This window comes from Gastrolobium bilobum, unplaced genomic scaffold, assembly GCF_033153095.1.
Source record: "Gastrolobium bilobum isolate Gb01-03AN ecotype WA unplaced genomic scaffold, APGP_CSIRO_Gbil_v1 utg12345, whole genome shotgun sequence".
NCBI lineage: Eukaryota > Viridiplantae > Streptophyta > Magnoliopsida > Fabales > Fabaceae > Gastrolobium > Gastrolobium bilobum.
Window position 1 is genome coordinate 119,059 of NW_026898413.1, and position 12,256 is coordinate 131,314.

Below are 12,256 nucleotides of genomic sequence, written 5' to 3' on the forward strand. Positions count from 1 at the left end.
AATGTGTTTGATAAGGATAAGGCTTAAATAAGTTATAAACGTTGCACTAAAATTAAATTCATTTTACAATTGAGTCCATGAATTAAAAAACAAAATTAAACTTTTGATTAGACAATTATTAGCGTTAACTTTATGCTTTGGTGGAAGTAATAAATAATCGAAAGAATAAGATTACGCAAGATAAGAACTTCCGGAACGAAAGATAATGAATGAATCAGAAGTGTTTTCAATTACTTAAAAATAGCAAAACTTGTACTAAAAATAAAAATAAAAATAGCAAAACTTCTTTTTAGGCTTATATAATATATAATATAAAGAAGGGTTTAGTGTTTGTCATTTTAAAAAAAAATAGACACAAGAAATAAAAATCATGGAGGAGAAAATGGATGATTTTTTTTAATTTAAATTTTAAATAAAAAAATATTTTTTGTGTCTACTCTATCTTAAAATGACATAACTTTATGTTATTTAAAATGACAAACCTTTTTTAAGATTACAAATTTACAAAAAGTATCAACCAAACGATCCAAGAAAAGCAACGAATTGATTAGAATACGGAATACTCCAACGGGCTTATTTTCATCCTCAGGCCCATTTCATTATCGAATATCCTTACTCGCAAAAAGGAGGAAATAAAATAATTAAATGAAGAAAAATAAAAAATAAAAATAAAATATTTATATTCCGAGATCATGGTAGGGCCCATATTTGGATAGTGGTCCCCCAAATTTCCTTGTAGCTTACCCAAACGAAACTGTACGGGTATAGAACCGTAGACCGTATCCATATAATTCAACAGTAGTATAGTAGAGAGTAGAGTAACCGTAGCTTAGCAACGTTGCTTTCACAGTACTTCAAATGGTTGAGAAGCAATCTCATACAAAGAGAGAGAGAGAGAGAGAGAGAGAGATTGACCACCATTGATGCACTGCTTTTTATACCACACTCTCAACAAAATTCCCCAAACATATTCCTCATTTTGCATTCCCCATTCTACAATTTTCGTGAACTGGATGCTTCGGTTCAACACTGTCACTCTTCTAAATTAAGAGAATTCGAGGTGTATTCGGTTCAATTGGATCTTCTTTTTTTCTTCACTCAATGGAGCAAGTTACAGGAGGATTTCGTGGATCCACTCACGATGTCAACACACTTGAGTCCATTCAATTCAACGAAGTAATCCGGGGAATAATGGCGCCGGCACCGGCGCCGGAAAACGCCAGCTCATTCACCGCGCTGCTCGAGCTCCCGCCCACGCAGGTTGTCGAACTTCTTCACTCGCCGGCTTGCGACGGAGACGCCGCCGCTCGGAAGCCACCTTGTTCCGACGTCAACGTGAATCAGAAACCCTATCCGGTCAGCTCGTTCAATGGCAATTTGACATTCCCTTCCAACGCCGCCTTGATTGAACGCGCCGCCAAGTTCTCCGTGTTCGCCGGAGAAAACTCGCCGCCGCCGGGGGAGGCGAGCTTGGTTCCGGCAGGGTCCGGTGCGAATTTGGATAGGGTGAAGAACGAGCCCCAAGAGACCGATTCGAACCCGTGCTCGACGCAAGGGTGCGTTTCGGATCCCGTGGTTGAGAACAAGAATCAGAGAGCCGCAAAGAGGAAGGAGCGAGAGAAGAAGGTAACGGTAACCCCCGATTGCAACAAATGGGAGAATTAGGGTTTCTGTTTTCCGTAGAATTCAGTGCTCAAAACATGAAATAATCGATGATTTTATGAATTACAGGTCAAGGGATCGTCGAAGAAGAGCAAGAGCGCCGCCGATGAGACCTCCGGTGACGGCGAGAAGCTTCCCTATGTCCATGTACGAGTTCGTCGAGGTCAAGCCACAGACAGCCATAGCTTGGCAGAAAGGGTAACCTCTTGATTAATCACTAATCAATTTGTTTAATTTCGATCCCTTAATCACATTTATCAAAGTTTAATGTTTTAATTTTTTTTTAAATTTTAATTGTGTTTTTGTTGTAGGCTAGAAGAGAGAAGATCAATGCTCGCATGAAGCTTTTACAAGAGCTAGTTCCTGGATGTGACAAGGTCGGTCTCAATTCCAAACTAAAATCCTTAGATACTTACTAGAATTAATTAATTAATTGTGCTTTATTAATTTTTCTGGATTGTGCTATCATTTTCTGTCTAATTTGTCTCCCAAAAGTGCAATTATATCTTTGGTTAAGGGGTTTAATAACGGTTTTTGTCATTGTCACCTTTTCACCTATAATAAAAGTTATTGCTTTTACAAGAAGGGTAGCGCCCACTGGCACCGAGTTTCAAACATAGCATTTCTGTAATTTCACCCTCTTTGGTTTTGCTTTATGGGGATTTTCTTTCTCATTACGTATCTTTTTTGGAGGTTAGTTTTGTCATTCCAAATTCCAATATTTAAGCTCCTCTCTAATATTGACCTTCTATACGCAGCAGATAATATTGAATAGTGCGAGGTAAGTAACGGGGGGCTTTTGGACCAGACTGTGTCACTTTTAGAAACAATTTATTGAAAGGAAAACTTTTTTTCGCATGAGAATTCAACTTTCATGTTAGTGACTCTTCGATTTGCCTATAATTTTTTTTTTTTTTTTTTTAATAAATATGGGGTCCACCACTAGTTGAGTCATAATTCTCATGCAACATGAGAAAATTAAATCCCTTTATTAAATGGGGGTAATTTAAAAATCATTTTCTAATCCGAGATTTTTTTGTCATGCTGGTAAGGAATCTTATATTATATATATATATATATATTTTTCTTTGTACTTAAAGGCGTAACTTAAGGCGTAATTATATAAAATGCCGGTTAGAGTTGCGCTTTCATGTAAGCCACCACTTGATTGGACAATTAGGAGGCCCAATACTCCGAAAACATTTTACGGTAACACGAATCGGCATATTCTTTATCAAATATAGAAAAAAATAATATATTTACAATATCTCTATCTATTATTTACTTTCATATTCCTTTTTTTTTTTTTACATTTTTGGTAAAGGACTACTCCAGCAGTCCCGCTGTACCAAAAATCCATTCCACTACTCACATGTTCTTTGTTCAAATTTATTTTTCTTAGAGATTTACATCTTCTGCCCCCTCTCCCCCTCCTCTTTATTTGCTTCAAAGGATCACATGGTCACATTTAAAGGCCACAGAAGAAAATCACTAAAAATGATACAGTGATGAGGGGTTTAGATAGTTTGTGTAAGGTGGGAGGTGTAAACCTCAATACCTCTAATCCTCCGCGCTATATATATATATATATATATATATATATATATATATATATATATAAAATATTTTTTTCAAGTTGCTGGACGAGGTGGGTGAAAGCATTAAATGCGAGGAATAAATATCAAATTTTAGCCGTTAATTTTTGTCAATCTAATGGTTATAATTTATTGGATCATACTTATTAATTAATTATTAATTTCTAATAAATTATAACTATCAGATTGGCGAAAATAAATGGTTAAGATTTAGTTGTAAGCAAAAAGATGTTATAAATATAATCTCTCTCTTTCTCTCTCTCTCTCCATATATATATATATATATATATATATATATATATAAAACTGGGAACAACTTTCCAGAGAAAGTTATCTCCTGTAACTCCAAAATAATGTCATTTTAGGGTTTTGAAAAAAATAATACTGGGTATTTTAGTAATTTTAATTTCCTTTTATATTATGTATTTTACTAAAATGCTCCATTTTCAAACTCCCAAAATGAGTCATTTTGGTGTTGTTGGAGATAACTTTATTTCATGTTGCGGGAGAAATATTTTTCATATATACATTATGGAAAAAAACGTTTGCTTTTTTAAAGGATATAACTTCGTGTCATTTTAGATCTAACTGTTGATTTTCGTCAATCAACGGTTATAATTTATTGGGTCAAACTTATTAATTAATTAGTAATTCGCAATAAATTATAACTATTGATTGACAGAAATCGACGTTTAGGATCTAAAATGACACAAGTTATATCCTTTAAAATGACAGAAGTTATATCAACATAACAACGGTTCTAAGTAAAACTTATTATTAGTTATGTTAAAAGAGAAAGATTCACACAACATTGTAGTCGATTATATATTTTAGAACATATCCTATATTTTACTATATATTATAAAACTCAGACAACTAAACTAAACTTCTTTATTTAAGTTTTCAATTGGTGGGAGTGATGAGTGAGCTGCAACACTTGACGTGGGCTGGTATCGATGGCCATGGGTCCCCTTGGCAAGTGAGATATTAATCCACGGTGATGGTACAATTATCTCTACGGGTTTGGTATCTCCATCATTTATGAAAATGAAGAAAATGATACTTTTGGAGTGCATCTACCAAACAACTGATCTTAGTGGCTTGGGACATTTGTACATGATCAAATTAATGTCACCTATATGCTTATTATTGAGATATTCAAGTGTAATAAATCCCACATTGATTGGTAATGGGTTAAGTGAAGTGTGTATAAGTGGAAGGATCCATGAATTCAATGCCTTAAGGTTTTGGGTTGAGATGTGGTGTCAGACTCACTTGCTATATTTGATCCACTTAGCCTATTGGTGGTGGTCCCCCGCCACGGGCTTTCCCCTGAACCCGCCTGACTCTGGGTATCAGAGCCGGGTTGGGCTCGAGTTAGTCTGATGATTGGCTAGGAGACGGGTTGAGTACTTGGGCTTGAGCTAGTCTGGTGATTGGCTAGGAGGCGGGTTGAGTACTTGGGCCTTGAGGTACTCGGTTGAGGAGGAGCATATCAATGGTGAGTCCCACATTGGTTGGTAATGGACTAAGTGAAGTGTATATAAGTGGAAGGACCCATGAATTCAATGCAAACTCACTTGCTATATTTGGATTAGCTTAGCCCATTGTGGTGGTCCCCCTCCACGGGTTTCCTCCTGGACCCGCCTGACTCTGTATCAAAGTCAGGTTGTGCTCGAGCTAGCCAGGTGATTAGCTAGGAGGCGGGTTGAGTACTTGGGCTCTCGTTACTCGGTTGAGGGGGAGCATATCAAAGTTGGGTTTCACACTTGCTTTTTGTATAGTAATAATGATAATGTCACCTAAACATAAATTAAATACGTACACCTCAAGATTTATCCCGAAAGAACAGGTTATAATATTTTGGTAGGTCGAGAAAACATGTCATTGATATGGTTTCAGGTGTTTATATAATTATCATATATTTCACAATATACAGTTATTGAAATCACATATTTATGTGTGAATTTTTCTCTGCGTGCTATTAACATAGTAAAAAGTAAACACAAAAATAAAAAGATTTATCAAACCAAAATTTGTAATATATTCCATAGGAATATATCTATTATTTTTTTCAAAGTATAAAAGAATGCGACTAAAAAAATTATGGTGTAGGACTCTAAACAAGAAAATAATCTCCTTGCTCCCTATTTAATTTTGTCCAACCAAACCTTTGTAATATTTCTTTCATGAATTCTAATGGATTATTCCCTTGTATTCTGTAGTAAATAAATGTTTGGAAAAGGCCAGCCGGTACCATAAAGCTCCTATATGCGCGGAGTTTTGGAAAGGGTTAGACATATAACATGAGTCTATAGCATATTGCCATGCCTTGCATATGGAATTCCAAACTCAATCCGGCCTCCTAAGTCACATGGAAACTACTCCAGCTGTGGTGTTAAAGCTTCCTTACAGTAAATAAATGAAAACGGGGGGAAATTTCTCCATTATAGGAGCAAGATGGCAATTTTAAGTGCCTTACTCAACTTTCTTTCTTTATTTTTAAAAACTTTAGTTGTGGCAGTTGTCCCTTACATGTCAATGTAGATCTTCCAGAACTTATAGTGTGTGTGTGTATATATATATATATATTATTCCTACAATGGTCTGCGAGGTATTAGAATACTGGTAGTGGTATGTCTTGGATTCTTCAATCTGTACTTGCCTATATTCAGGTAGCATATGGTTTGTCCATGAGCAACTCTGATTTAGGGGCTTACTAATCATAATTGCCCCCATGGATCATGGTTATTGCTTTTCCAAAGTCTGGAAACATTCAATCAACAGATTTCTTTCTTTCTTTTATTTAGTGAATAAGCTGCATTTAGTTTTGGACCAGTTGTCTGCATTAATCATTTCAAAGTTTCACTTGCATGTCAGCATCAGTTTTGTTGTATCTTCCAAAACTAAATTAGGTGTTTGGTTTTATAGCATTTGTCAACAATGTTACGCAAAAAATGGAGATTGGTTGGCCTTTCAGCATTGCATGAAAAATTAACATGCGCCTTTCTTGATGATATTGAAATGCTATTTGAATTATTCTAGTCTGTAGATGTTCCTGAATATGGGGGAAGAATAAGTTGCTCCTTTGTGACTAAAACACCATGAGTTTAAATCCAGAGAACAACCTCTTTACAAAAAATGTAAGGGTAAGACTGGGACAAGAATTTCCCCCATCCCTACCCTTGCAAGTTGGGGTTTCATGGGGATTGAATTTTTCAATAATCTGGTTGAAGCTTTCCCCGAAGATGAATTCTCATGGTGGCCTAATTACCATGTGTTATGTTCCATCACATTTGCATACAGACTTGCTCCATAAATGAGTCTTTTTTTTTTTTTTTTAGAAGCCTTAATTACATTTTCACTCTTTGATTTTGCAGTTCATTTGGATTGTGTTCAATTTTCTCAAAATAGCTAATGTAGGTCAAATATAGCTGACATGACATGATTCACTGTACAGATATCAGGAACAGCATTGGTTCTTGATGAAATCATCAACCATGTCCAATCTCTACAACGTCAAGTGGAGGTCAGACTCTCATATTGCAGACATTTTACGGAAATATTTTTACAATGAGCAGGCTATAGTTGTTAATTGTTAGCTGTTTGTTTCTCAATTAATTATGGATTATGCTTAGAAACTTTTGAAAGAAAAGGCTGGGTTTCCTTCCCGAATTCTTCCCGGGTCTTCAAAATTAATATTTTGTCCTATAGAGCTAGTGAGGGATACTGGAATATTTTGGGGGTCATTGGGAACAAATGAAGTATTTCTTACCTGTAAGCAAGCATTAAGAATTAAACATTAAGCTGTATTGGTCCTATTATTTTGAACCACATGACTTATAGTCTGCTTTAAGAAACTGTTTTTCTTCTTCATCCAGTAATGGTCTAACTACTATCCTCCCCTAATATTTGTGGACCTGAGGCATGAAGTTGCTTGTTCCTAGAATTGGTCATTGGTTTATTTACTTTATATGCTTTAAAGTTATAATATTCTTGCAATAATATTTTGGCAAAATAAGCTCGCGTAGCAAGTGAACTGTGAGTCTAACCTGTGGAAATAAGTCAAGATTGCTAGATTGAGGATATTTCTATTGGAAAGCAACACAGTGATATTTCAGTTAACTTGCATGAATTTGATTTTGGTCTCGTTGCTTTACGCTTTGATTGCAGATCTTATCAATGAAACTGGCCACAGTTAACCCCAGAGTTGATTTTAGCCTGGACAGCTTATTGGCTACTGATGTAAGTATTATAAATTAATCTATAACCCACTCAATTTTATCTTTCATTGAAAAAAAATAATTTATATATTTATTTTCTTGGCTGGGAGAGTAATCTGAAGACTCTCAACTTCTCTGGGTTAGCTAAAAAACTATATTTGAGGGATAATATATGACCTCTACTACAAAACAATTTCTGTTCTGCCTTTATTGGTGCCATCGATGTTTTATTGTTTATGCAGGTGAAATATGATTGATTAAAATGTTGCTATCGTCCTCTGTAATTGTGTTTGCGTAATTCATATTTGTCCAAAAACTGAAATGTTACATGTGGTACCCTGAAAGAGATGATTGTAGCCAGTTACTGTTATTTATGCCATTCTGTTGGATGTCATGCTAGAACAACTCAGAAACACTTTGAATAATTGCTCAAAGTAAAATGTATGTGTCAGAAGGGCAGAATCATTAATTGCAGATCCTCCGGCACATTGTAATTAAAGTCATTGCATCTCAATCCTTAAATCAAGGTCACGGGTTGCCGGCTTGGTTTATGGAATTGAAAATGAGTGTTTGAATGTCTTAAGCTAGAGCTGGTGTTGGAAGTGTGTGATTTTGATGAAGTACAGTGCTTTATATAGCCAGTCCGGCTTTTCCGTTGATGTTGAGAACTGCTGATAAAATCTCCTTTGTAAATTACAGGGGGCATCTCTAATGGACAGTAACTTACCTAGCATAGTTACACCTATCATGTGGCCAGAAATCCCACTCAATGGTAACAGACAGAATTATCAACAACAGTGGCAAGTCGATGCATTCCACCAACCACTTTGGGGGAGGGAAGAAGTCAACCATAATTTCATGACTCCAGAAAACTCCCTTTTGAGTTATGACTCGTCGGCAAATTCAGGTAGATCAGAATTAAGCTTCTATTGTACATTTCTACTCTCAAATGACTTGTTTAATAGAAAATTTTCCGACTCCATTGCATCATGGTTTCTATGCTGCCGTTGGCACTGGTCTTCATAAATAGGCAGGGGATTGGAACTCTTTTTTCTGTCTTTTGATGGGATGTTTTGATAATGAAAATTATAAAAGAATCTTGGAAGGATGCTCATAAATAATAAATGGGGCATTCTAGTCGCATAATTGAAGTTGCAAATTGCTGGAAAGGAATTAATTGAAACATGAAATACAAAATTACAGAGATTTTTTTTTTCTCGACAGGAAAATTTTGAACGTATTTAATTTCAATTTAATTTGTGTTACAGCATCTCTGCACTCTAATCAATTGAAGATGGAGCTCTAAAAGCGTACAGAAATTGTCGTACCACTAGCTATTAGCACAATAGTGTATATATCAAGTATAGTATTCGCAGTTAGCAGGGATTTTAGCGGTCTCAACATTCAATAGGGTTTCCATGTCTTCTATTTGTCAGAGTCAGTTGGAAACCTGGATTTTCTTCAGCCAGAAAGGAAGCAGAATTGGTATGCTATTCTTATATAATATCATTATCACTATGTATACTAACTACAGGGGTCATTCAATCTATGGGGTGATTGATTGATTGATTCAGGATTGTAAAATCATAGAACGGACTGTTGTTACTGAACTATCATGGGAGTGAATTGCTTTGTTCATTCAATGCTACTTAGATGATTGGCTTCTTATGAGGATTTTCCTAAACAAGTTACTTTAGTTTTGAATTAATTGCAGTATATGTTTTTTTCCCCCCCTTGCTTTCGTCATAAAACCAGAAATCCCTTGTTTATTGTTGATCCCAACAGCAGTGCTGCTGGTATTTATTGTCTTATAGTCGGGCTCCCTTGATTCTGCTCTGAGATTTTCATTGCATTAGTTGTTAGACTAAAGTGACATTTAATTGCGAAATAGACGTAGTTAATGAAACATTGAAGGTACATTGGAATTTGAATTTCAGTGAGGAGCAAACGTCCCGTGAAGAACACTTGTGGGCTTGTGGCAATGAACACAAAAGACATACTAAACTCCAAGGTTGTGTGCATATAAGTTTTATTTTAAGAAAAGTAATTTTACCAATTTCATACACAAATCCATAACTACAAGAATGGATTACGGTTTCAATTCATTGATTTAGCAAAATTTATTACTAAAAAAACACATAAAATGTTTGATTCTGAGTATCAGTAAGAGGAGAAACAAAGCATGACCATTAAAAAGGCCCTTTAGTTCCATAGAATATCGATATCATATCACTCTCCAACACCACAGAAGCCTCACGAACTACTCTATACCTTTGCAGATGAAATGGCAGAACTTGCTTCTCAAATATTTAGCATCATGCTCTATCTGAAAACATACTTAAGAACATGGCTCTATCAAATTGAAAAGGTCATCTTCCAAAAGTAGCAAAAATTTATTCCACCTAAAGCAAAAAAATTAATTTATTGCATTTTAAATAAGAAATTACAAATTTATGACTGTATTGAAAATATTTACGCATTTATTATACAAAATGACGCCCCTTTTGAGCGTCACATGTCACACCCAAAGTGGGTGTTACTGCCTGGTGGGTCACGCCCAAAGCAGGCGTGACATGTGACGCCCAAAAGGGGCGTGACCCATGCAGCCTATATAAACCCTCATTTTTTCTTTTTTACCATTTCACACTCTCAATCTAACCTCTCTCTAAGACGATTGTGCTCTCTACTTTACGTGGAAATTTGCGTAGCGAAACTCTGCTAACAAAAGTAAGTTTTTAATACCTGCTATGTATACGTTTAAATTACAGTGCTACATTAGGAATATGTTAGGGTTTAGCGTATATTAGTGAGTTAGAAAATTGTTATAGTGCCTTAGGAATTTTGTAGTGAGTTATGAATGTTGTAGTGACTTAGAAATATTGTAGTGACCTAGGTAATATTATTATTTAATTACAAATTAATTAGTGACCTAGGTATTATTATTATTATTATTTAATTATGAATTAATTAGTGACCTAGGTATTATTATTATTTAATTATGAATTAATTAGTGACCTAGGTATTATTATTATTTAATTACAAATTAATCAGTGACCTAGGTATTATTATTAATTAATAATGAATTAATATACTTGATTATAAAATTGTTAGGAACATGATGTGATAATTTGTACGAATTAAATACTTACGAATGAATTAATGACCTAGGGTTTTTGCTTAATAATTTTGATAGTGAATTAGGAATTTGCTTAATTAATTTTTAAATAAATGTCGCTGTTACATGTTGTAAGTTGTTGTTTTGTAAATTATTTTCAATGTTGTATTACACTTATATGCATAGTTTTATTATAAATTAACGGTTACAATATATTCTCAACTTTGTATAGTTATTTAACACGGCTGATTCATCATCATCTGGGGGTTCTGCATCCAATCATGAGCCAGAGCCTACCGATCCTAGTATGTATATCATACTTGGGCCGCATAGGTGAGAGGCCCTTCGGAAGAGGACGCAGAGCGCTCACATTTCATAGCGGGTGTGGAATACGGAACATGTTCATCAGTTGAAGACCCAGCGTGGCAAGGTACAAGGGGGCCACCTGCCAGCGCTATTCCAGATATGGTCGTCGATTACGTCACACAGGCTGGATTAATACATGTTGCACGCATGCGATATATTCAAGTATGCACTTGACAATGTAATAGTTTATATAGTTATTCAATACAATGACATACCGTGTGATAATTGTATAATGTATTTTAGATTGATGCTGTATTGATTAGTGCTCTGGTCGAGAGGTGGAGACCAGAGACACATACTTTTCACTTAACACAGGGTGAGATGAGTATCACCTTGCACGATGTGGCCGGTATACTGAGATAGCCTACTGACAGGAAATTCGTTACTGGATCTACATCCGAGGATTGGCCTACCGTTTGTGAGGCTGTTTTTGGTGCCAGGCCTTGGGCCAGTAAGTTTTATGGCTAAGGCGACCTACACATCTCATTCTTCGATCGATTATGGGCCTGGTGGAGTGATGCAACTGAGGATCGTGATCGAGAGATTTTTTTCACAAGGGCACATTTTGCCCGTATGCTAGGGTGTTGGCTACTGTGCGACAGGTCTAGAGGTAGCAACATGGGTTGTCGTCTAGTCCCGTTGCTTGGGGGAGAATTTGATGACATTGGCCGATATAGCTGAGGATTTGCGGTTCTGGCACACTTTTTCAGGAATATGTGCGACTGTACAGATGCCGGTAGATCTGACATGGGTGGGTGCCACATTCTTCTCCAGATTTGGGCATGGATTAGATTTCCACCTATTTCTCCCCCGTAGGGGTGTTAATCAATCAATCCAAACCGATTCAAACCGCGGTGACCGAATCGAAAAACCGATAACCGGATAATTCAAAAACCGAAAAAAAGCCGCAAATTTTAATTGGATTGGATCGGTTTTCGGATGGGTTGATGAAAATCGATCCAATCCAAACCGATCCAATTTATTAATTCTCCTCTACTTATTTGGGTCTTTCCCCAATCATATCTCAAAAAATTTTAATCCCAAGACCCATTAACTCATCAGTTAAACTCAAGAAAAAATTTAGTCACATCTTATCAACAAAATTTTATCTGTGTAAAGCTCCATATCTCATTGCAAAAAAAAAATTATATTATCGTTTACTGATGCTTTTCTATTTCAAAATAAAATAAAATGACAAAGCCTATTATACAAAAGTTGTTATTTGCACAATAACCATGAAACAAATTTTAGGATTTTCAAAAAATTGAAAATCGATCCAATCCAAACAGAAAAAA

General features: G+C 35.7%; 1 protein-coding gene across 1 annotated transcript; it reads left to right on the forward strand.

Annotated features, from left to right (window-relative positions):
- Nucleotides 1-795: 795 nt before the first annotated feature.
- LOC133316021 (transcription factor bHLH48-like) lies at nt 796-9,149 on the forward strand. Its single transcript, XM_061517713.1, has 7 exons — nt 796-1,626; nt 1,732-1,860; nt 1,974-2,039; nt 6,718-6,786; nt 7,431-7,502; nt 8,180-8,387; nt 8,749-9,149. Exons 1-7 carry the CDS (start codon nt 1,102-1,104, stop codon nt 8,784-8,786), a joined length of 1,107 nt encoding a protein of 368 aa, XP_061373697.1. The 5' UTR covers nt 796-1,101; the 3' UTR covers nt 8,787-9,149.
- The last annotated feature ends 3,107 nt before the right edge of the window (nt 9,150-12,256 follow it).

Bases quoted from the DNA above. Each gene is read 5' to 3' on its own strand.
- LOC133316021 (XM_061517713.1), top strand. From the start codon at position 1,102: ATGGAGCAAGTTACAGGAGGATTTCGTGGATCCACTCACGATGTCAAC. The intron at 1,627-1,731 runs GTAACGGTAACC...TATGAATTACAG, and splicing joins GGAAGGAGCGAGAGAAGAAG to GTCAAGGGATCGTCGAAGAA. The intron at 2,040-6,717 runs GTCGGTCTCAAT...TTCACTGTACAG, and splicing joins TAGTTCCTGGATGTGACAAG to ATATCAGGAACAGCATTGGT.